At 59.1% G+C, this 24521-nt stretch overlaps 2 protein-coding genes across 11 annotated transcripts; one reads left to right on the top strand and one right to left on the bottom strand.

The window, feature by feature from the left end:
- Nucleotides 1-4193: 4193 nt before the first annotated feature.
- Nucleotides 4194-8380, bottom strand: HSPB7 (heat shock protein family B (small) member 7). Of its 8 annotated transcripts, none has more exons than XM_019011596.4 (3): nt 7928-8380; nt 7234-7382; nt 4194-5923 (listed from the first exon to the last, which is right to left on the bottom strand). In XM_019011596.4, exons 1-3 carry the CDS (start codon nt 8124-8126, stop codon nt 5744-5746), a joined length of 528 nt encoding a protein of 175 aa, XP_018867141.3. In that variant the 5' UTR covers nt 8127-8380; the 3' UTR covers nt 4194-5743. The 8 variants fall into 8 exon arrangements, with proteins under 8 accessions (XP_018867141.3, XP_018867146.3, XP_004024780.2 ...); XM_019011601.4 differs by having other exon boundaries at nt 7234-7379; nt 7928-8368; XM_004024731.5 differs by having other exon boundaries at nt 7234-7367; nt 7928-8366.
- A 3720-nt stretch (nt 8381-12100) lies between these two features.
- LOC101135098 (chloride channel protein ClC-Ka) lies at nt 12101-24437 on the top strand. Of its 3 annotated transcripts, none has more exons than XM_019011610.4 (20): nt 12102-12227; nt 12784-12890; nt 13971-14099; nt 14934-15062; nt 16279-16418; nt 16707-16784; nt 16868-16946; nt 17483-17608; nt 17994-18078; nt 18190-18291; nt 18933-19017; nt 19295-19468; nt 19900-19969; nt 20134-20244; nt 20630-20843; nt 22093-22226; nt 22586-22674; nt 22829-22909; nt 23553-23639; nt 23998-24437. In XM_019011610.4, the coding sequence occupies exons 2-20, from the start codon at nt 12791-12793 to the stop codon at nt 24043-24045; spliced, it is 2061 nt and encodes a 686-aa protein (XP_018867155.3). In that variant the 5' UTR covers nt 12102-12227; nt 12784-12790; the 3' UTR covers nt 24046-24437. The 3 variants fall into 3 exon arrangements, with proteins under 3 accessions (XP_004024782.4, XP_018867155.3, XP_018867153.3); XM_019011608.4 differs by having other exon boundaries at nt 22826-22909; XM_004024733.5 differs by lacking the exons at nt 23553-23639; nt 23998-24437 and adding an exon at nt 23194-23539 and having other exon boundaries at nt 12101-12227; nt 22826-22909.
- Nucleotides 24438-24521: the final 84 nt, after the last annotated feature.

The following is a 24521-nucleotide window of genomic DNA, read 5'->3' as shown; positions in this document are numbered from 1 at the left end:
GTCCGGGGACTGAATGGGTGGTAGGGCCCTCGCTGAGGAGGAGCCAGTGGGGACATGGGGAGATGACAGGTTCAGGAGGCGGATGTCGTGTGAGGGACTGTGGGACATGCCGGGGGGGATGTGGGCAGGTGGTGACCCATTCCCCATTGGAGCTCTGGTCAGAGGTTGAGGCTGGCAATGGGGCTGCATTGGTATATAGGCTGGTGATGAAGTTGCTCTGGGAAAGTGAGGTGTGAGACCAGGTCATCAGGCCTGTGAGAAACCAACTTACCTGTCCAAAACCAAAGAATGGGCTCAGAGGCACATAGAACAGTGGAAGAGAGACTTTTAATGATGGTCTTACGAGATCGGGTGTCTGGTGGGCAGGCACACTCAGCACAGTTACAACAAGCAATTTATCCCCTAGTGCGCAGGTCCCTCCCCTGGTTCCTCATAGGCTGAGTACTGTAGGATCACAGTCTTCCTGGATGTCGCCTATTGGTTGTTGGGTAGAAGCTTTTAGGTGTTTTCTTTAGGATTTTCTTGTTGCATTTTGTTGCAGCCCACACTACATTGCAATCATAGCCAGCTTAGGGTTTTCTCAAGTATCTGACTTATGACCTAGGTAGTCAGGCAAGCTGATAAGAATAGACAAAGCGAGCTATTTTGCAGGCTAGTAAACTTTCATTCTACACTCAACTTTTTTGGTTTGGGTGAGGGCAACTAAGCGACAAGCAGGCGCCGGCTATCAAAGCAGGGGCCTAGTATATTCTGTTCTTCTGTAGTTTGCAGACTCAAACCTATTCAAGCCACTTTGTTTTGGAAATGGACCACTGTATACATTATTTCCTTTAGGCCCAAGGTGACAGAGGTGTGAAAAATTTGGAATATGCAAAAAAGATCACAAAACATATCCAATACCATCCATGCATTGTCTGATTCTCAAGGGGGTGAGCATTTTTCTTTGCCTTTGAGCTATTTTACAACTCTGTCTATTGTAGGTAGCCCATAGGAATGCAACATACTTCTTGTCTACAGACAAGCAGATTCTGTCCTGTCCTGTTCAAGCCCAGTGGACTCTCCTTCCCAACTGTGGAAGAAGCCAGTGTTACCTCTGTGCACATTCATTTCAATATTCCCTGACCTACAGATATCATCTGTTCTTTGCCTCCTTCTTTGAACTGGTTGTAACATCTTACTGGTTCCTTCATTAACCATGAATGAAGTAAAATCATCAGTGAGAATGTAAAATGGTACAGCCACTTTGGGAAACAGTCTGGCAGTTCCTCAAACAAACATGGAGCTTTCAGAGGACCCAGCAATTCTGCTCCTAGATATATACTCAAGAGAAGTGAAAACATTCGTCCATGTGAAAATCTGCACAAATGGCCAGGCACGCAGTGGCCGGTGTAATCCCAGCACTTTGGGAGGCCAAGGTGGGTGGATCACCTGAGGTCAGGAGTTCCAGACCAGCCTGGCCAACATGGTGAAACCCCGTCTCTACTAAAAATATAAAATTAGCCAGGCATGGTGGTGCACGCCTGTAATCCCATCTACTCAGGAGGCTAAGGCAGGAGAATCGCTTGAACCCAGGAGACGGAGGTTGTAGTGAGCCGAGATCGCGCCATTGCACTCCAGCCTGGGTGACAAGAGTGAAACTCTGTCTCAAAAAGAAAAAAAAGAAAATCTGCACGAGTGCACAGAGCAGCACTAGTCACCAAAACCAAAGGGTGGAACCAAACCCAAGCATCCATCAACTGATGAAAAGGTAAGCAAATTGTGACCTAGCCATGCAACAGAATATGTTTCAGCCTTAAAAAGGAAAAGATTATTGGTCCATGCTACAATATAGATGAATCTTGAAAACATTATGCTAGGTGAAAGATGTCAAATACAAAAGGTCACTTTTTTTTTCTTTTTCTTTTTTTTTTTGAGACAGGTTCTCACTCTATTGCCCAGGCTGGAGTGTAGTGGCTCAAACATGGCTCACTGCAGCCTCAACCACCAGTGCTCAAGCAAGTCCTCCAGCCTCAACCCCCAAGTAGCTGGAACTACAGGCATGTGCTACCATACCCTGTTAATTTTTGTATTTTTTGTGGAGATGCAGTTTCGCCATGTTGTCCAGGCTGATTTCAAATACTTTGTATTTATCGAGCTCAGGCAATCCACCCTCTTCAGCCTCCCAAAGTGCTGGGAATGCAGGAGTGAGCCACCACACCTGGTCATTTTTTATTTTATTTGAGTCAGGGTCTCACTGTGTCACCCAAGATGGAGTGCAGTGGCGATCACGGCTCGCTGAAGCCTCCATCTCCTGGACTCCAGCCATCCTCCCACTTCAGCCTCCTGAGTAGCTGGGACCACAGGTGCACGTCACCATACCAGCTAATTTTCGTATTTTGTATAGAGACGGGTGCTTGCCATGTTGCCCAGGCTGATCTCTAAACCTTGGGCTCAAGAGATCCTCTCACCTCAGGCTCCTGAGCATGCGCTACTTCCATCTGACTTTGAAGACAGGGTTTGGGAAGGGGCTCTGAACATCTGCCTGGGCTCTTTGTGCTCTGGCTCTGGAGGGCTTCCTGGAGGAGGAGGCCTTTGGCCTGGGCTAGGCCTTCAAAGTGAGGAAACCTTCTAGGTCCTCTCTGCCCCTCCCAGTCTCTGGTACTACCTGACCTGGACTTTCTCACAGGTCTCCAGCCCCAGAGAGCTGCGTCTTTTCAATTTCCCCTACCTGCTGCCCAGGCCCACCCCCAAAGCTACAAGGCGCGAGAACCGCCTTTCCCTGTGGGGGCTGCCAGGGTGGGAGGAGGGAAGCTGCCTCAGCCCATTGGTGGTGGCGACTGATCCAGGTTGACCCAGCAGAGGGCCTTCCAGAGCCATAGCAAGGATTCACATCCCAACCGTGCCACTTCCAGGCTGGGCGACCTTGGGCCAGTTGCCTGACCTCGCTGATCCTCCGTGTCCTTCTAGGCACACCGTTAATCATAGTACCTGCTCTGCAGGACTCTTGTGGGAATCAGCGGCGCGCCTGGCACACACTAGTTGCTCAATGAATGGGGCGGCTATAATTACTCTTCCGGGTGGGGGCGGGGCGCAGGGCCTGCAGCCAGGCCTATATTTAGCCTGGAAGGGGGTTGGGGGCGCTGGGAGACAAAGCGCCGCGGCCAGTCTGGGCGCCCAGGGGGCGGGGCCGGCGAAAGCCCCGCGGCCGACTCGCCCTCCCCTTCCGCAGGGTCACCTTGGCCGGGCTGGCGGCCAAGGGCTCCTTCAGACCCGACGTGCCCCAGCGGCCCAGCGGCCGCTTGGTCCCCTGAGCAGTCCTCATCCTCGCAAACTGCTGTCTGGGGAGGGGGCTGCTGGGGGCTGGGGGTGGTTTTCGGCCCCATTGACCACTTGGGAAGCTGCCCCCTTTCCCAGCACCGGCCGGCCGAGGGAGGGCTCGCTGAGATCGGTACGCCAAGGTGAGACTGACCCCGGGTCGGGGGCGCGGGAGGGGGAGCCGGGCTGGCTCCTCCCCCAACCTCGCGCCAATGAGTGTCGGGGCTGCAAATAGCCCAGTGGAATCAGTGAGTCATGGAGGCTGGAAATACCGCGCCCCCTCTGATCCCCTCCCCTCCTCCTGACCGCAGCCGGTGGAGCTGCACTGGGGAGGGAGCAAGCCTGGGGGTGTGCGGGGTGGGGGACCCCCCGGAGAGCTCCCCTCCCCAGGCTCCCTGAACCAACCCGGACACCCCCCGCCCCCAAGTTCCAGCTGGCTTTGCCTCTGGGGCTGTGTGACCCTGCGCCAGTCACTCAGACTCTCTGGGCCGCAGAATCCCCATTAGGTACAAGAAGGGCTTCAAGAGGGCAGGCGACCCGGTGCAGCCTGCCCACCTTGCGTCCCTGCGCCTGGGACTGAAACAGTGCTTGGCACAGTGCCCGCCACATAGCAGGACAGTAAATATCTCTGGAAGGAAAGAAATAATAAAAACGGAAGGGCAGGCAGTTGGGCGAGAAGGTGTTGCAAGGGTTTTCCAGAAACAATCCTGGGGTTCCTGACCAGGGGGGTCTGGGGAGCCCACGGAGGAAGCCGAGGAACACCCACATTTTGTGAGGTCTTCAGCTTTAACTTGAGCTACAACCCCCATCCCCAAATCTCAAAGAAGATGTGTCTGTTTCTCTCAGGGTTTCCAGCCCTGCCCTAAGTTTGAGAACTCCAGGCAGGCGGCCTCCAGAAGTCTGTGAGACTGTCCTTTATTGTGTATACAGGTTCCAGCGTCAGGGCTCTCCCACGGCCCCCTCCCCAGTCCTCCCCCAAGGGGCCCAGAGTGGTGGGAGTGAGAGGCCACCCTAAGGCACACTGACCAGAGAGGCATGGAGGGAGGAGGCTGACTTGCCCTGGGGACCCCTGCTAACTGAGACCCACCCTTCCCCTCCACCCTGCTTCTGTATGTGGGAGATGAAACCAAGAGTCACTGGGGGCAGCAGGCATTTCCCAGGGTTAAGGCTGATGGAAGGTCCCTATCCCAGATGGGAGATGGGGGCTTTTCCTATGACTCCCCCCATCCCTCAGCTGGAAGACGTGGGGAGGGATGCATAGCCTTAGAGAGGTAGAATGAGGGGAAATACTCCTCAGTGCCCAGAGGTGGGGAGTTGAGAGCAGCTGTTGACACCCTGGGTTCAGATCTAACCTTCAGGGACAAAGCACGGCACTCAGTGGCTCGGAGATGTTTCCCCGTTAATGAAAATGGAGATTGTAAATCTGATTTGAGAAAGCTCTGAATTTGGCCTCAACCAATGGTAATGCTGAGTATTTGAAGGACAACGATAGGAGTGTGTGTGTTACACACACCGAGCCTATAGATTCATAGATTAAAGAGGGGGATGGATGGAGAGCTGACTGCCTGGAGGGGAAGGTGGCAAGAAGCTGGGGTCCAACCTCGAGGACCCAAAGCCCCATCCATGCCCTGGCTTCCATCTCTGTTAGGTGATCCTGTCTGCATGGGAGCAGCCCCAAGAACACAGGCCTGTGGGAGGGAGAAGGACCAGCCCCACCCCCAACCCCACGTGGCCTTGCCTGAAGGCCTCAGCAGGCGCAGGACGGCAGGAGTTTCATGCAGTTTATCACGAACCAGCTGTATTGGAAAAACCCCATCTATATACAGATGTGGCATGGCTCTGCCCTGGCACAGCCAGCTGGCTGGGGGCACAGGGTGGGCAGGCAGCCTGCTCACTGGCGTGGGGCTTGGAGGCTGGTAGAGGGGAAGTTTACCGTCACGGCTGTCTCCTCTTGGCCTTGCTGAGCCCTCGGGCAATTAGTTCCACTTAGATAGGCACCCTTGCCTGTGACCTTCCCTCTGTCTCTCCCACTCCCCTTGGCCAAGAGGGTTCCAGGTCCCTGGTCCCCTTGCCCTGCAGAGACTTCATAGATCGGAGGGTTTGTCTGTCTGTCTGTCCTGCAGAGCTTGCCCATATGTCCTGCTGGTCCCATTCCCCTGACCCACAGTGGGTTCTTTAGATCTTCCTTCCCTGACCCCAGCCCCTGTACTCTGGATTAAGTGACAGAGGCCAAATCTGAAATCTGGGCATCATGTGTCAGGCCAGGGAGTCCCTGGCCTGCCCTGGATAGAGTGGAGGGCCCTAGTTTGGGAGGATGGTCCACCTGGGGTCTGGGGTGCGTGGGGGCTAGAACCTGGGCTGAGATGTCCTGGAGCTGTTGTAATGGGGTTAGCGAGGCTTTGCTGGCAGGCGTGGGGCGGGGGGACAGGGAAAGGGAAGGGAGAGGCACTCAGATTTTGATCTCCGTCCGGAAGGTCTGCTGGACGTGTTCTGTATGCGGGTGACGCCGTGCCCGGATAGTGAGGCTGCCGTCCTCCCGCAGAGCCGAGGTCACCGACGTTGGGTCCACGTCCTCCGGCAGCTGGCACTTGTGAGCGAAGGTGTTCATGACGGTGCCGTCAGCCGCCAGCTGGGGAAGGGGTGACCCGTCAGGCAGGCTGCCCCGACCCCTGTCCTGCTTGTGACAAGCCAGAGCCCTCTTCTCCCCATTCTAACCCCAGCCAGGCCCCACATGCCGAGGGGCTCTGCCCTCAGGTGCCGAGGGGCTGCCCAGGGTGGTGATGGCCACAGGCCGAGGGCTCTGCAGGGACAGCGCAGGGGTGCTTCGCAGAGCTCCAGTAGCTCCAAGGAACAGGCCAGGGACATGGGGAAGAGGTGGGGCTTGGAGAGAGAGGCGGCTCTGTGGCAGTGGCTCCGAATCTGGGGCTCCTGGGGAACGCGGAGGTGACAGAGGAGAGCCGTGCCTTCCTGGATCCCCGGGCACATTGGGTATCTGCCCGCCAGGGCTGAGCGCCGGCCCCTCCCCCGCAACTCAGCCAGCACATAGTGTCCAGGGGAGTTTGAGGCGGCTGAGTCACTGTTGGGGGTGGCAGGGCTGGCACGTGCTGCCTGCGGGTCTTGGTGCCCCCAGTCCATCGCATCCCTGGCAGGGACGCCCAGAAATCCACCCTTGAATGTGGAGGGGAAGAAGCCAGTCCTTGGGGGCTTAGGAGGAGGCTTGGGGCAGGTCCTCTCCTCCTGGCAGCCGTGGCTGTCCCTGGGCAACGCCCCTGTTCAGGCCTGGCCATACCCTCTCCAGGGTGGAGGCCCCAGTGCCTCCTGGAAGTTCGGACTCAGACACGCTAGAGACCCAGTGACCCTGAGACCTGTGGGCAGGTGCTGTGTGTGGTTTGGAGTGCGTGTGACCCGAAACTGCAGGGCCCCTGCCCAGCCTCGGGCCTAATTTAGGGGTCCCAAGATGGGGGATGGGTCTCCGGCTGTGGGAGGGAAGAGGGCTTGAGGTGTGTCACATGGAGAAACCCCTCCCCCCACTGCCCAGGTGAGTTCCCCACCTACCCGCATCCACCCCCCTATAGCTACCAGAGGAGCTGTCCTCACTTTGCCATCACCATCTCACACCTGTCACCTCCCACCCTCAAGCCCCACCCCCTCAGGCTCCCTCTGCCCACATCCCTCCATCCCTCTCCCATTCCCCGGAGGCTCCCTCAGCTGCTCAGGCCCTGGAAGAAAGGATCTGGGAACCTCAGTGCAAAGAGAGGCAGTGAGGGGGCCCCATGGCCATGGGTTGCAGGGACAAGGCCTTCAGTTAGCCCTGGGGGAGTTTGGGTGGGGAAGGGACACTGGCCAGGGTCTGGGGTCCCAGGATGGTAAGGGGGAGTAGGAGACATTGGAGGCAGGAGCAGAATTTGGGATGCGGTGAGTAGGGGGTGGGGGGCTCACCTTCTCAGCCCGCACCTCAATGTGGTTGTTGGAGGTGGTGACAATGATGTCTTCAGGTGAGAAGTCTCTCACGTCCACCGCAAACTCATAGGCGTCTCCTAGGGTCTTGATGTTGCCTGCCCCCCCGGGGCGGGCTGTGGGGTGGGCTGCTGTGAGCGAGGCATGGAGCAGGCCTTGCATGCAGATCCGGGGGTTCTGGCTCCTTCTCTTGGGGCAAGGGGCGGCTCCCCCAGGCCCTACCTCCCCCCCAGCTGTTTCTCCCTAAGCTCCTCCTCATTCCTACAGCCCACCTTTTCTGGGGTGGGGATGGGGCCTCACCCAGCACAGTGTGTGTGTATATATGAGGCTAGGTCTGTAACGACCCCACCCCAGGCCTGGAGCCTGGGGGCTGCCTCCCACCGCTCACCCCGTCCAGCCCTCCAGGGCTCCAGCTGGGATTGGCTGTGGTTACAGAGCATGGGTGGCCATGGAACCATGTCCAACCCCCAGGGCCACAACTGTTCCTTAGAGGCCCACCTGTTTTCATGGCCACATCTGTCCCTGTGGCCACATCTGTCTTGGTGGCCACACGTGGCTGCAGGCTGTGCAGCACCTGTTCCAGGCCGACCGGCAGCCACAGCGCCTTCGGTGGCGCCCTGGAGCAGACGTCCCCTCCCTGTGTGCCTCCCCTCCCCTCAGGGCCCGGATCACTTGCCTGGGAAGGCCAGGGGCTCCGAGTGGGGCCGCATGAAGCTGCCAAAGTCATCGGAAAACATGCTCAGGGCCTTCTCCATGGGCGGGTCCTGGGCCGGGAGGGCACGGGAGGCCGAGGAGGAGGTGGAAGAGGAGGAGGAAGAGGAAGAGGAATGGAAACTTCTCTCCGCTCGGAAGGTGGAAGAGGTTCTGTGGCTCATCCACGGACGGCGCCGGGCCCTGCCCAGGCGGGCGAGGGCTGGACAGGAGAGGGTGTGGGTGCAGGCCTCTGGGCGAGCGTGCCAGGCTCTGACTGCGGCCGCTTTATAAGGCCGACTGTCCCTGGGCTTGGGGCCAGCCCCTTGTCTACTAGCTAAATTTAGGCCTCTCCATGGCCCAGAGGGGGCTGGAAATCTTCTCCCGTGCGCCGGCCCTGCTGACAGCCCGACACGCAGGCCGAGAGGGCTGAGCTCACAGCCTGACATTCCAGGCCGATCACAGCAGCCCCAGGGGCCTCCTCACCACTGCACAGGGCTGGATCCTGTCTCCTTGCCACTCGGACCTTGGTGCCTGCCCCAGAACCTTGCAAGTTTGGGGTTTATTGTGTGTTTTGTTTCCCCCATCAGCCTGGGGGGCTCATGAGGACTGTGCCTCCCCCCCAGACTCTGGTTCTCCTCCACGGCTGTGCCTCCTCCATCAGTGTGCAGGCTCCTTGGGGACAGGGTAGGTGGAAGGACCACCGCTCTGTGACGTCAGGAGCTCCTTCCCTCAAGGCAGACAACCTTCACAGCCCATCTCTAAGGAAAGGTTGAGCCCTGCCAGGGGGTGTAGAATGTGCAGCTGTCCCCTGCCAGCCCCCATGGGGACCTGGATTCTGTGCCTACACTCCCTCTGACTCTCAGAACATTTAGTAGCCCCAAGAGGACAAAGTTGGCAGCTTTCTCCTTAAAGGTCTAGAAGGTTATGTTCCCGGCAACTGTCTGCTCCATCTCTGTGTCAGAGGTGATGCCTGCGAGTGCCTTAGGTGGGATTTCAGTCAGAGGTAAAAGAGAATTCCGGAAGACAATTATTCCAGCCCTGAGTTCTGGAGTGCCTTCTGGGCATGGGCTCCTGGCTGCAAGCTGTGCAGCACGGCCCCGTTTGATCCCCACACAGCTGGGAGGGTGGAGGGGCTCTTCCCATGTTACGGACGGGGAAGCGAAGCCTCTTGGAAAGGGCGGGGCTCGCACTTGCGTAAGTGGCAGAGCTGGGATTCGAACCTAGAAGTGTTGGACCCAAAGCCCTTCAGAGGCTGAGGTGGTTTGAACATGTGCCTATGGAGACAGGCTGGCCCGGAAGAGCCAGAGAAGCCCCTCCCTACCCACCTGCTTGCTCAGCAAAGCCGGGACTGACCTTGCACTGGGCCAGGGTGGAGGCCATTCTGAGAGGCGGCCAGGCCCTCCGCTCTGCCCAGGTTGCAGTTCAGGGCCTCTGCTGTCCTCTCCAAATCCGTCCCTTCCGTCCCAGATCAGCTCCAATGCCTCCTCCCCCAGGGAGGCCTCTCTGACTGCTCCTGCTCACATGGGCCCACACCCAGTCCAGATGCCCCCAGCACTGACTGTCTTTGTCCTCCCACAGCACCTGGCAGTGTGACATAGTCTTCCTGTGTGCTGTGACTCTCTGCTGTGTCCCTTCTTCCCTATCGAACTGGCAGTTCCCACGGGGGCGAGGGTTCCCCTGTCTCCCCGTTAGATTGAAGGTTCTTGAAGACGGGCAGTTTCTCTTTTATCTGAGCCCCCTACAACCCAGTCTGGAGCTTCATCCTGGAGAGCTCCTTCTACAGGGGTATTAGCGGTGCTGGTGGTACGTGGAGTGGAAGCAGAGCAGGGCACAGGGCACAGCAGCGGGCCAGGCTGTTGCCTGGAGCAACAGGGCCTGTTGCCCCTGGCAGAGTTTCCTGCCCGTGTCGGGGCCTGTGACACCCAGCCTGGCTAAGGGGTTTCTAGGGCCGCTGGGAAGCCACCAGCACTGAGGTGAGATGGAGAGAGGGTGGGGCGGGGTGGGGGGCCCAGAGCCTGCCGCTCGCCAGGGAAACAGGAGCCCGTGGCTAAATGCAGACACACTGTCATGGTGCTGAGGGCCTGAGTCACTGCCCCTGGATGTGAGATCCTGTTACCCACCCCCGCCCACCATTCCTCCTCCCCTTTTTCCCCCTTCCCGAGGCATCACCCACACAAATACTGGATCCTCTGGCTTCACTGACCCAGAGGGACCTCAAAAGGTCATCAAGGCCATTCCCCTGCCTCTACCTTCAGATCACAGGGACAGAAGGAGCTACAAAGATGATGCAGTCCTTTGAATCCCAGTCACCCAGGAGAGCTTTTCACAAACACAGACCCTTTCCTTGGACCCCAGGATTTTGATTTGGGATCTGGGGAAGGGACCTCACATCTCTTCCCATCAGCTCCCCACACAGCCAGCTCATAGGCCAGTGATGAAGCCCTCATCACTCAGTAGGTATTCATTGAAACCTTGCTATAAATAGGTGCTGGCACTGTTCTAGGCTCTGAAGGACTCAGAGATGAATAAGGCAGAGACAGGCCCCTGCTTCCAGGCTCACCTCATCATACAGAAGAGGAAACTGAGGCTCTAGTTGATGAAAGAGTTAGGGTCAGCAGAGCTGTGCTGGCTTCAAACACTTCATCCTGCTGAGCCACCCTGGCTGCCCTCTTCTCAGCCTCCTGGTGCACACAGGGCTGGGGGGTGAGGGTGGATGTGGACATGCAGTGCTGGCTGTGGGACAGTAGCCAGCAGCTGCCCCAGACCAGACACTGGAAATCGGGATGTTGACAGGGCAGCCAGTTCTGGTGCTGTGCAGAGTCAACAGGTCGGGGTGGCCAAGGTGAAGGTGGGCTCGAGTCCATACAGAGTGGCAACTCCCATCCCACCTCCCACAACACACATCTTCGATTTTGATTTGACTTGCCTGGCATCTAGGGGCAAAGGGTGGCCCAGGGTCCCAGATTTTAACAATCATCCAAGGGCCATCATAAGCTTCAGAGGGTGGCTTTGTCTGGGTGGGAGTGGAGGCAATTGTCCCCAACCTCTTGCCCAAAAGTGACATCAGACACAACTCTTCTGTTCTGTGCCCAAACCATTGCCCTGGTTCAGCCTCAGGAGCTGGAGGAGCTTCGGGCAGGGGAAGAGCTGCACAGTGTGGGGCTGGGTTCAGCCTCTGCTGTGTGACCTTGGATGAGTGACTCACCTCTCTGACCATCTACAAAATGGCGAGGCTCTCCCCATTCACAGGGTGTGGGGAGGAGGACTTGAGCTGCAGACGTGACGCTCCTGACATGTCGCAGGCACACGGCACATGCTTGTTCCTCGCCATGTCCCCTCACACCTTTGCTGCCATCCTCTGTTGGGGTGGGACAAACTCTGTGGAATTACCCAGAAGTCCCCAGCCAGAGCCGCTGGCCCTTGGATGTGTGCTTTGAGAGACATTTCCTGAGCCTGGAGGGTCTGGACACAGGATCAAGTCCAAGTTCCTGACCCCAATTCACTGCCTTGCCCCAGGTGTCGGCCTCCTTGCCAGCCCTGGACAAGATGGGTCATCAGGATGGGACCATGTGGCACAGCCTGCGGGCTTTGGAGCCAGGCAAACCTGGGCTGGGAATCCTGGCTCTGCCTCGGCCTCCGTGATCTTAGACAGGCAGCCTCACCTCCCTGAGACACCATTTCTCTACAACGGAATCACGCTGCCTGCCTCGTGGGATTTCTGTGGGCACTCAGGGTAATTAATCTGGGGGAAGGCTGACTCTCTACCTGGCACACAGGGAGGCTGTGGTCATGCTGGCCCCACTCACCTTTGCCCCCCTGCCTTCTCCTTCCCTGCCCAGCCTCCTCCCCTCTCCCTCTGTGCTTTTCCAAACCTTCCATGTCCAGCTCTGAGACCCCTGGGCCCTGAGCCTCAGCCTTGGCAGATGACCTCTCTCTGTCCTGCTGTGTGCATGAGCTCCCCCTTCCCAGGCCCTGTCCAGCAGCACCCAGGAGCCTGAGTACAGCTGGGCACCACCCTCTGTGCAGCTGTGGTGGGTGGGGAGGCTCCTGCTCCCCTTCTCTCTTGGCAGTTCTGCCCTGCACAGCTCTGGCCTCCACAGTTCTGGTTGGTTTGTCAAGGACGTTTTTAATCTCCACGGTAAACCCCGGCCGGCGGGGAGGGGGGGTGGCAGGGAGAGAATGATGATTGGTAGAGCATATACCTGTCCAGGTGCACTGGAGCTGGGAGCAAAGGAGGCTCTGTGAGAGGAGGGCCAGTTCAGCCGCAGCAGGAGGACTGACAGGTGAGGGGTCTCTGGGCGTGGACTGGGGTATGAACCTGGAAGGGCCAGGCAGGCAGGGCATAGGGGATGGTAGGGGCAGCAGCCAGCACCTCACTTTGGCTTTGCAGAGGCCTCCTTCTGGTCCTGGGGTTTTCCTGCCTCTGTGGCCTGAGCTGTCGGGGAGAAAGGAGGGTGCTCCGAGATTGGCAGGGAGAGTCGGAGCCATCCATGGGACTCTGCAGTGAGAGAGTCACAGCCCTGGGCAGAGACTGCTCCCAGTAGTGGAAGCGCCAAGCGACCCAGAAGGGTGGGAGTGGTGTCCACAGTCTGCTGCTGGACACGGGAACACCTAGGAATCCCACCCTCATCCCACAAAATGACACACACAGGCACACACCCTCAGTGACGGAATCTCAGGGATGAGGGCACACACAGACCTAGTGTGATAACACACACGCACACACACACGCACAATCCTTCCTCTTCATTTGGGTGGGGAGAGCACTGGAAGGGCCTAGAGGCAGCGTGAGGACGTGCAGCAGCTCACCCGGGTCCTTCCCTCCATCCGCTTCTCCAGGGGCCTGATGGAGGAGTTGGTGGGGCTGCGTGAGGGCTCCTCAGGGGACCCTGTGACTCTGCAGGAGCTGTGGGGCCCCTGTCCCCACATCCGCCGAGCCATCCAAGGTGAGAGCCAGGTCCTCTTCCCTTCCCCCGGGGGACCACTCAGGACATCATTCCTGCCTGGCTCCCACCCCACCTCTCTGCCCAGGAACCACCCTCCTGTCATTTGTCGAGGACATGACTGCCCAAAGTCTCCTGGGTGGCAGGGAGGGAAGGGGCCTGTCTGTCCAGCTGTCTGTGGGTCAGATGGGCCGGGCATCTGCCCTCTGCCTTTCGGGAGATACAGCCCAGGGCCTGGTCACTGTGCCCATCTTCCACCCAGGCCTCTCCCTCACCTACCTGTGCCAATGAGGGGACGTGGGGGTTAGCTGCTGGGACAGCTGGGGTCACAGCAAGGGGCTGGGGCAGCCTGCACTTGGCACCCTTCCTTGGAGCCCCATGTGCCTTGTTCACTTTGAGACCTGACTGTCCCCTCAGCTACGGGGCAGAGCAAGTAGGGACCACAGAAGGAGACTAAGTGCAGCGCCAGTGGCTGGTGCCCACAGCCAGTGAGGGCCAGCTTCCAGGCTGGGCTGCAGCCAGCGGGCTAGGGGCATTGCTGGGGACCCAGAGGATACCTGGTGCCACAGGCCCTGGGACACGCAGGAGTCTGCTAGACCCTGGTGCTCTCTAAGCTATGGATCCTGCAGGGATACAGGTGAAAGCTGTAGCTGCCAGCCCCCTCCACACTCCCTGTCCCCCAGGAACCTCCCAGTACAGACACGGGTGGGGAGAGTGGACAGGTCAAAGGCCTTCTGGCAGGGGCAGCAGTCGTGGCATCCACTGTGCCACCACTGTCACCTGCCACAAATCCTGCCCAGCCCCCAGTGTGAGGCAGGCCAGCAGAGGGTAGCTCCAGGCTCACTCAGTGGTGGCCTGAGGTTCTGTTCAGGGCTCCTCCATCCTGACACAGCCATCTGCCAGTCCCAGTGGGAGGAACATGGACAACTTGCATTCCTCTCTGACTCAGGCGGGGCCCCCTCAGGACTACCCCAGACTCAACTACCAGGGTCCTCCCTGCCTGGAGCCAAGCAGACCTCCAGGGAAGGGGCTGTCTGTGCCCCTTGCCCCAACATAAGCTGGGACTCCGATACCCTGCCCCAGGTGGCCTGGAGTGGCTAAAGCAGAAGCTGTTCCGCCTGGGTGAAGACTGGTACTTCCTGATGACCCTCGGGGTGCTCATGGCCCTGGTCAGCTATGCCATGAACTTTGCCATCGGGCGTGTGGTCCGAGGTAACTCTTCCCTGGCAGGTGCTGCTCTGGGCCAAGGGATTCTAGGCACGCTCTGGGGATACCAGATGGGCCGCCAAGTGCAGCGGTGCAGGGACGGACCTGGGTGCGGGGAGAGCTCTGGCTCTACTCCTGATTTGCTCTGTGATCCTGGGCAGGCTCCTGCCCCTCTCTGGGCCTCAGTCTCCTCAGCCGCACAAGGAAGAGAGACCTGAATGTTCCCAAGAGCCCTTTCTCCTCTGAGCTCTCTGCCTCCTCTTCCAGCCACCCCCTTCCTTCTCCTTCCCTCCTCCGTGCCTTGGGGCAGGAGTGGGGACACTTGCCTAGATCACCAAACTTGGAGTCTTCCCCCTGCTCCCTCAGCAGCCTGCCTCCACCCTGAGGCCTCCCTGGAAGAGGGGGTGCGGGCAGGAAGGGTCTAAGACACTTTCTCTGGAGACCCTCAGCTGCCAGAAGCAGCACCTACTATGGTGTTACGGTGTTTGGTGCTTCACACCTGTGTCATGTAGTTCTCAGTGGCCCTTTAGTCTTTAATGTCTTTAGTCTTCAATGAGCCTGTGAGGAAGAGCCCATCACTAGCCCACTTGACAGATGGGGAAACTGAGGCTCAGAGAGGCTGAGTGGCTTGCCCGAGGTCACTCAGCTAGGCAGTGGTAAACCTGGGATATGGACCCAGGGTCGTACTCCTGCCTTTTCTTGGGGGTCTGCCCCTCACTGTGTGGCCTGGTCCTCCCCTCTTCGTGACTCCATTTCCTGGTCAGTAAGTGAGCACCACAGCGTCTGGCCCCGAGGGCTGCAGAGGCTGTGGGTGCCTCCCTGATACGTGGCTGTCCCCAGCACACCAGTGGCTGTACGGGGAGATTGGGGACAGCCACCTGCTCCGGTATCTCTCCTGGACTGTGTACCCTGTGGCCCTCATCTCTTTCTCCTCGGGCTTCTCCCAGAGCATCACGCCCTCCTCTGGAGGTGAGTCCACGGTCGCCACGCCAGTCCCCACTGGCCAAAACCTTCTCAGATCCCAGGGGGCTTCTGATGGGGGGAATCGGGAAGCTGCAGCCTCATTTCTCAAGCCCAGAAGAGTTATGTGGCTTGCCTGAAGGCACACAGCAAGAAGGCCAGATCTTGACTCTTGGGTCACTGCTGGCCCTACTCGCTTTCCAAGGGCTCCTTGGAAGGAGATTGCCCTGTGGGGCCTGTGCTGGTGCCAGGAAGGGGCCCAAGGAGGAGGTGCCACTCCCCCAGGCCACTCAGCCCTTCCTCCAGCTCCAGGCCAGCAGAGGGGAGCTCCAGGCTCACTCAGTGGTAGCCTGAGGTTCTGTTCAGAGCTCCCCCATCCTGACACAGCCATCTGCCAGTCCCAGTGGGAGGAACATGGACAACTCGCATTCCTCTCTGACTCTAGCATCCAAATCTGCAAAATGAGTTTATGCATCCTAACCTCTGAGGGTTCTGCGTGATCATAATAGGGCTAGGTGCGGTGACTCAGTGTATAATCCCAGCACTTTGGGAGGTGGGTGGATCACTTGATCCCAGGTGTTCAAGACCAGCTTGGACAACATGGTGAAACCCCATCTCTACAAAAAATAAAAAACAACTGCCACAACAAAAAGTTAGCCAGGTGTGGTGGTGCCTGCCTGTAGTCCCAGCTACTTGGGAGGCTGAGGTGGGAGGATCTCTTTTGAGCCTGAGGAAGTCGGGGTTATAATAAGCCGAGATCAAACCACTGCATTCCAGCCTGGACAATAGAGTGATACCCTGTCTCAAAGGAAAAAAAAAATCATAATGTGAAAACACCGTGCGGGTAGAGTTATGAGAGTTTTTTTTGTTTGTTTGTTCGTTTGTTTTTGAGATGGAGTTTCACTCTTGTTGCCCAGGGGGAAGTGCAATGGCACAATCTTGGCTCACTGCAACCTCTGCCTCCCAGGTTCAAGCAATTCTCCTGCCTCAGCCTCCCAAGTAACTGGGACTGCAGGCACCCGCCACCATGCCCGGCTAATTTTTTGTATCTTTAGTAGAGATGGGGTTTCACCATGTTGGCAAGGCTGGTCTCGAACTCCTGACCTCGTGATCCGCCTGCCTTGGCCTCCCAAAGTGCTGGGATTACAGGCGTGAGCCACTGCGCCTGGCAGAGAGTTTTAATCTAGAGATTGTCCCCTGCTTGTTCCTGTCCTCTCTGGCTAAGGTTCTGGAATCCCGGAGCTGAAGACCATGTTGGCGGGTGTGATCTTGGAGGACTACCTGGATATCAAGAACTTTGGGGCCAAGGTTGTGGGCCTCTCCTGCACCCTGGCCACCGGCAGCACCCTGTTCCTGGGCAAAGTGGTATGGGCAGGTGTGAGGGCACCCTAGCCACCCCGCCCACCCAACCCTGCCCCAGCTCTCCCCCATACCCCACCAAAGCTGGGTCAGAGCAGACTCAGGCCAGTGCCTGCCTTCAGGGAGCTCAGTCTTAGGGGAAGAGCCAGGCCAGGTCCCCAGTGTGACAAAAGCTACCTGAGGACAGCCCTGGGGGTTGGGGAGATGGAGGAGGGGGTGTGGGGGGGAAGCCGTGCTGCCTCGGGGTGAGACTGTCTCTGCTGCCCTCACCTGGGCCCACCCTTACCTCTGCAGGGCCCTTTCGTGCACCTGTCTGTAATGATCGCTGCCTACCTGGGCCGTGTGCGCACCACGACCATCGGGGAGCCTGAGGTTAGGGACTCGGGGGCTTCTTTGGAGAAATGGGAGTGGGGAGGGAGGGGGCTGACTCTGAGCCCTGGACTTGGATCCCCCAGAACAAGAGCAAGCAAAACGAAATGCTGGTGGCAGCGGCGGCAGTGGGCGTGGCCACAGTCTTTGCAGCTCCCTTCAGCGGTGAGACCCCCCTCATGCCCCGCCCCCTGGGTCCCTCAAGCTCCTCCCCTCACACCCTGGGCTCCCTCGGCGCACCTGAGAGCCTGGAGGAGGGGATGGGGCTCATTCTTGTTCTCACTTCAGCCCCGCCTTGGGTATAGCCACCCACCGGGGGCGGCGGGGTGGGGGGCGGGTGTTTGGGGGCGTGGTTGGGCGGTGCTGAGAGGCTTCAGGGTAACATTACACAGACTTGGGTTTGAAATCCACTGGCCCCTTGGCCTCTCTGAGCGCAGCTTCCTCCTCTGTAAAATGGGGATCAAACCGTTCCCATCCGATAGTGAGAGGGCGCACACCTGCATTCCAGGCTGGATGGATCCCTGGGCAGCGGGGTCCTCCCCGCCCAGGGCGCATGCCCTGCCCTCCCCTTCTGTCTGTCCCTGTCCGGGCTGTAGGACAGCAGGACAGATGGCTCAGGGAGGAGGCGAGATGGGGGAGGGGGCCCTACAGCCACAGGTGGGTGGGGGTGGGGGCCCACCTGAGATCAGTGTCGCCCCCAGGCGTCCTGTTCAGCATCGAGGTCATGTCTTCCCACTTCTCTGTCTGGGATTACTGGAGGGGCTTCTTTGCGGCCACCTGCGGGGCCTTCATGTTCCGGCTCCTGGCGGTCTTCAACAGCGAGCAGGGTGAGCCCCCTGGGCTGCCTGACCCTGGCCCTGCCTGGGGGCCGGGGCGAGGGAGACCTCCCTTCTCATCTGTGTACATCTCTTGCTCTTCCCTTCCCTCTCTCTCCCTCTTTTCCCTCCTCCCTGTTCCCACCTCCTTCTGGGAGGATGGAAGGGGCTGACCTGTGTTGAGCCCCTGACCTGTGTTGAGGGGCAAGGGGCCCTGAGGGTAGAAGGGATGAGGCTGGGCAGGGAGGCTGGAGCCTGGTTGTGGGGGCCTGGAATGCCAGGACACAGATTCCGAGTCAGGACCTGGCACCCCCTCCACCCTGGGCTGTTAGTCTGGGACTTGACTTTGGGTAGGGTGGGAGCGCCATCTTGGCTCCCCACTGCCCTCCTTCCCCAGAGACCATCACCTCCCTCTACAAGACCAGTTTCCGGGTGGACGTTCCCTTCGACCTGCCTGAGATCTTCTTTTTTGTGGCGCTGGGGTGAGTGGGTGCCTTGGGCCCCTGAGAGTCCAAAAGGCATTCCCCCCAGGCCTGGACTGCGGCCCCTGGTACTGGGGTCAGGCTCTGGTCTTACCTCCCTTCACCCCGCAGTGGCATCTGCGGCGTCCTGAGCTGTGCTTACCTCTTCTGTCAGCGAACCTTCCTCAGCTTCATCAAGACCAATCGGTTCAGCTCCAAACTGCTGGCTACTAGGTAGGCTCTGGGCTAGGGGCTGGGGACATCCCAGTGAGCCCCTTGTGGACTCCAGACCTTATGTAGAAAGCCCCACCCCCATCCTCCCACTGAGCCCCTAAATCCCTCCCTAGCCCATGGAGCATCTAACAACCCTCTCCAAGTCCCCACAGTCACTGTCCCCCCTTCCTTACTGGACTACGAACCCCACATTGAACCCCCATCCCTCCTTCATTCTACAATCTCTCAGCGAAACCCCACCCCCTCACTGAGCCTCAAACCCTGTGCCCCTTCAAACCTTGTGTCGCCCCTGGCGTTGGCCTTGGCGTTGGCCAGCCCTCCTGCCCCGGAGATGCACATGGCCCGCCCCGGCCCGGCCCACTCTCTCCTCCCTCCTAGCCTGCCTCTGCCCCAATTCTCCTCTCAATCTCCTGCGTGATTCCTCTGCCCTCAGTCATACCCAGTTGAGGGGCTCACCCCACGGGTTCTACCCACTGGAGGGGGCCATGTTCCCTGCTCCCGCCCTTCCTCCTCACCAGTCCTTGCCTCAGTATCAGCCCCCAGGTGGGGAGCTCTGCTGCTGCCTGGACCAGGTCCTGCTTCCCTCTCCTCGGGATGTAGGAAAGGGAGGGCCAGCCCTAGAGCTCACCCACCCCCCACAGCAAGCCTGTGTACTCCGCTCTGGCCACCTTGCTTCTCGCCTCCATCACCTACCCGCCTGGTGTGGGCCACTTCCTAGCTTCTCGGGTAAGGGGTCCTGAGTGGGGGTGGCAGGAGTGGGAACCCCCATTTGTTTTCCCCTTTGCATGTGTCTCACGTAATCCCCTCAGCACCCCGCCAGGGTGACACCTGGGCATCATTCTGCAGATAAGGAGACCATGGCTCTGGGAGGTCAGAGCCCTGCCCAAGGCCCCCCGCTGGGAAGTGGTAGAGGAGGATTCCAGGCGGGGTCAGGCGGTGCGGGGGAGGCTGGGGTCTGCCGCTTGGGGCCCCTCATGTCCAGTTCCCACCTGCCCCGCCACAGCTGTCCATGAAGCAGCATCTGGACTCGCTGTTTGACAACCACTCCTGGGCGCTGATGACCCAGAACTCCAGCCCACCCTGGCCCGAGGAGCTCGACCCCCAGCACCTATGGTGGGAATGGTACCACCCGCGGTTCACCATCTTTGGGACCCTTGCCTTCTTCCTGGTTATGAAGGTGGGCCCCCTGGTCCCCAGGTGTGCACAGAGCCGGGACCAGCTCTGGTGGGGAGGGGCGGGGGTGCCTCCCTGCACCTGGTGGCATGGAGCCCAGGCCTTCCACCCACACTTCCTTATGTGCCCCCTGCCCACTGCATGGTCCTGGATAAGTGGCTTCAGGTCTCTGGACCTCAGTCTTCCCATCTTTAAAATGGGGTGGTTACTGGGAAGGCTGAGAAGGAAGAAAGGAATGTACCTGGCACAGTGCCAGGCATGCAGTGGGCATTTCTCAGGGTGAGGACCCTCCCCTAATGCCAGACTCTGGCAGTGGGTGCATGGCCGGCACCTTCTTTCTCTCTAGGACACTCCCCTGTCCCCTGTCCTGTCTTCTCTTGTCCACACCTTGCCCAGCGGCCTCTAACCTCTGCCCTGGGCTCCCCACTCCCACAGTTCTGGATGCTGATTCTGGCCACCACCATCCCCATGCCTGCCGGGTACTTCATGCCCATCTTTATCCTTGGTGAGTCTGGGGTCCTGAGGTTCTGAGAGTTTCGGGGTTCTTGGGGCAGGGCCATGGCTCCTGGTTCACCCTCTTCCCGGGTGGTACTAAGGACGGTCCTCAGGGATGGAGGGCTGTGGGGGCCGGGTCAGCCTGGCTCCCCCTCACCCTAAGTCTGTGGCCAGGAGCTGCCATCGGGCGCCTCTTGGGAGAGGCTCTTGCTGTCACCTTCCCTGAGGGCATTGTGGCTGGAGGGGTTACCAATCCCATCATGCCCGGGGGGTATGCTCTGGCAGGTGAGTGGGTCAGGGCCCTGCTGGGTGGGCAATGTCGTGGGGCTGGGCTGGACCTGGAGAATTGGCTGGTGGTTCCCCAGGGCACAGAGCAGTCACTGAGTCCTCCAGTGAACCCCCTACCCCTCATGGGGGTCTGTCCCTCCTGAGCCCCACCATTCCCCGGGGCCCATCACTCCCTCGTGGCTCCTGTCCCCAGCCCTGTGGCCTCCCTTATCCCTCTCTTCTTACCAAGCCCAGGCCTTGGGGCACTTCCCACAGTGCCTAGGCTGTGGCCTCTTACAATTCCCACCCTAGCCCCTGGCAGCAGCCAGGCTAGTTATTCCCTCACATCAGGCTGGCCCCTGGCTCCTGGCCGGAGCCGACCTGTGTGGCTCTGCCCCGGCAGGGGCTGCGGCCTTCTCAGGGGCTGTGACCCACACCATCTCCACGGCGCTGCTGGCCTTTGAGCTGACCGGCCAGATAGTGCATGCACTGCCCGTGCTGATGGCGGTGCTGGCAGCCAACGCCATTGCACAGAGCTGCCAGCCCTCCTTCTATGATGGCACCATCATTGTCAAGAAGCTGCCATACCTGCCACGGATTCTGGGCCGCAACATCGGGTGAGTGGTGCCCACCTCAGGCTGACTGAAGGGGGTCACAGTGTTTGGGCTTGGCTGGGGGTGGAGGGCACCTCCAAAAAGAAACGCCACCGCAGCTGACCTCGGACATGGGGCTGGGAGGGGCTGACACACAGCTGTGCTCTCATCTCCACTCTCCCCAGTGCCCTGGGTGACCTTGGGCAAGTCCTTGGCCTTGAGGCCTCAGTGTCTGTCTAGGGGTCAGCTGGGCTTCACAGCAGGAGGATGAGTATTGCCCCGTGTACAGATTGAGGAAACCGGAGCTCAGAGAGGTGCCGTGTCTTGCTCCAGGTGACACAGAGAGTCAGCACCAGATCCGAGAGGTCTCCTCCCCTCTCCCCACTCCTGCTGTCCTTGCTGGGACTTTGGGAGCACGAGGTGGAACGAGAATGGAAATGGGCTTTGAGGTCTTCACTCAAACAGATAGGACCAGAGCAGCTTCTGGCGCCAGAAAAGCAGACCAAAGAGGCTCTGAGAGTCCCTGGGTCTGAGGCCCCGCTGCAAACACAAGCAAGCTGCTGCCTTGCTCTGAACCCATTTCCCTATCTGGAAAATGGGGCTGCTTACCCCAGTGGTTTCCAGACTTTCAAGTTTTTTTCCCTGGGGGAGGCATATACTTTTTTTTTTTTTTTTTTTTTTTTGAGATGGAATCTCACTCTGTTTCGCAGGCTGGAGTGCAGTGGCACAATCTCAGTCACTGCAACCTCAACCTCCCAGGTTCAAGCAATTCTTCTGCCTCAGCCTCCCAAGTAGCTCAGACCAGGCATGAGCCACCATGCCCAGATTATTTTTGTAATTTTAGTGGAGACGGGGTTTCACCACATCAGCCAGGCTAGTCTTGAATTCCTGGCATCAAGTGATCCACCTGGCTTGGCCTCCCAAAGTGCTGGGATTACAGGCGTGAGCCACCGTGCCCAGCCGCATATACTTTTTACTCAAATTAAATTCTCCAGGGAAGGCTGCTGGGTAAAACAGGCTAAAGTGGAGCTGGTCTGGGGCACACGGGGGTCCAGGGGGCTGGGAATTCGGAACTGGGTCATCGGCGATGTGGTCCCCAGGTTTCCTCTCACCGTGGGTTCTAGGAGTCCCTCATTCCAGGAACCTCTCCGGCCCTGCCCACACTCCAGAGCCGTGGGTCCCCGGTTCAAGCAAAGCTCCCCACAGATCCCCCTGCCAGCCTGGGTCTCACATCCCTGACTCTGGGGCCTGATGGGAGCCCCTCTGCCTGCAGCTCCCACCGCGTGAGGGTGGAGCACTTCATGAACCACAGCATCACCACACTGGCCAAGGACACGCCACTGGAGGAGGTGGTCAAGGTTGTGACCTCCACAGACGTGGCCGAGTATCCCCTGGTGGAGAGCACAGGTGCCCAGCCGGAAGGGAGGAGGAAGTCGGGGGTAGGGGATGCCCTCTGCCACCTTCTTGAACCTGTCAGGCAGACAGGATCTGCATCCAGGCTCTGTGACTTAGCAACCAACCGTGTGACCTTGGGCAAGTCACTTCACCTGAGCCTCAGTTTCCTCATCAGTAAAATGGAAATCATGGCCACCCTCCCTTGGGGTGGTTGACATGTCTAAAGAGAGTCGGCCGGGTGCTTGTAAGGCAGTCCCTGGGCAGCTGCTGGGGTAGGAGCATGGGGACACCACCAAGGTCTTCCGGAAGCTTGGCCCTCAGGCCTGTTTCTTCATAATGCACCTCCCTCCCTCTCCCTCTCTACTTGCCAGAGTCCCAGATCCTGGTAGGCATCGTGCAGAGGGCCCAGCTGGTGCAGGCCCTCCAGGCTGAGCCTCCTTCCAGGGCTCCGGGACACCAGGTGGTTACTCCTGAGGGGCGTGGGGATGGGGCGGGGGTGGGTCAGCAGGGATGGGAGGGGAGGGACCCGCTGATCTCCTGAGGGAGAGGTGGTCTGAGAGAGGCATCCTGGGGAGGCTGGCCCTGCACCCATAACCCTTCCCTACCCCCAGCAGTGTCTCCAGGACATCTTGGCCAGGGGCTGCCCCACGGAACCAGTGACCCTGACGCTATTCTCAGAGACCACCTTGCACCAGGTAACAAGTATTGGGGAGTGTGACACACGAGGCCCCCGGGGCAGGGCAAGAGCTGATGAGGAGCTCAGGCTCCAGCCTCCCGTCCCAACCCCGCCCCGCCCGTCTTATCCTGCTTCCTGCTCCTCCTGGGCCTGGACAGGGCAGCTCCTGCCGTCGCCCCTCGCTGCCAGGGTTGCGGGGATGATGCAGAGAGATGAGGGAATTGGGGGGCTTGGCAAATGGAAGTCTCTGGGTGGAGAAAGACAGTGGAGTTGCATCAAGGCACACATGCGTTTCAATTTCAGGTCCACCCCATTTTGCCTGTGTGATCTTGGACAAATTATGTAGCCAGTTGAGACAGAGCCTGACACAAGGATGGGGCAAGGGCGGAGGCTGACAGGGGACCTGGAGATGGCCCTGCCCCCTCTGTGCTGCTGAAGGGTGCTGGATGTTGGGTCCTGTCCACTTGCAGCCCCGCCCAGACCCTTGCGTGGACTCTGGCATCCCCCAGTGGCCCACACTGGACATTGCAGGCCTGGGTCTCTTGCCTCCCACACATTTCAGGCCCCTCACCTCTTCCTGGCTCAGAGGCGTGGCAGAGTGGGCCAGAGGGTGGGCTGGGCGCCATCTACCCTCCAGTGTTTCCTAACCATCCCCTATCCAGGCACAAAACCTCTTTAAGCTGTTGAACCTTCAGTCCCTCTTCGTGACGTCGCGGGGCAGAGCTGTGGGCTGCGTGTCCTGGGTGGAGGTACTAGGGTCCCGGGGGGCAGAGCAAAGCAGGGGACCTATGCCTGAGAAGGCTGGGGAGGTGGGGAGGTGGGGGGACACCAGCATGCTCCCATCCAAACCTGGGGGGATTCAGAGGATGCTGATGAGTCCCTCTTCCTGGTCCAGATTGGCCACTGGGCCTGGCTCCCCTACCTTGTTTTCTGGCCAGTGGCCAGCCTGCCCCTCTCGGCCTCAGTGATCCCATCTGTGCAATGGGGTGGCACAGGCTCTACTATTTACCCAGAAGCCACCCTTAGGGGAACCAAAAATGCTGGAGCCCCCCTCACAACCTCCTCTACATCCCCCCCCCCCACCTCCACCCCCTTTCTCTGTTCTAGATGAAGAAAGCAATTTCCAACCTGACAAATCCACCAGCCCCAAAGTGAGCCGGCCCAGCAAGATGAAACAGGGCACCCCAGCTGCCCTGGTACTGAGGTTGGGCTGAGACCCTGCTTCTCTTCCCCCATCACCACCTGCCCCTCCCTCCAGCCCAGCTCCATTCTTTGGCATAACAGGCAACTCTAACCTAGCCCAGAAGAGGATGGCTCATCCTGGGTGGGACGATGGCTCCTGCCTTGAAAGACAAAAATCCCACCTTGGGCAGAGCTCAGTGTGAGAAGATGGAAAACCAGTATCTGCCAGGTGCTCAGTGACTGGCCATCACATTAATGAATGATGAGATTGGAGTACGCTATCACCAAGGGCAGGCAAAGATGCCCTCTGGGGTTGTCTGGTTCCCAGTGAGAGGCTCCTGAGAAAAATAAAGCTGGTTCCCAGAGCTGCTGTCCATCCCTCATCTCAGCTGCAAGGTTGCTGGTCTGGGACTGGAGCTCCTTACCTGCGCTGGCCCAGAGTGAGTTTC

The sequence above is a fragment of the Gorilla gorilla genome, chromosome 1 (genome assembly GCF_029281585.2).
Source record: "Gorilla gorilla gorilla isolate KB3781 chromosome 1, NHGRI_mGorGor1-v2.1_pri, whole genome shotgun sequence".
NCBI lineage: Eukaryota > Metazoa > Chordata > Mammalia > Primates > Hominidae > Gorilla > Gorilla gorilla.
This window is presented reverse-complemented; position numbering and strand designations above follow the sequence as displayed.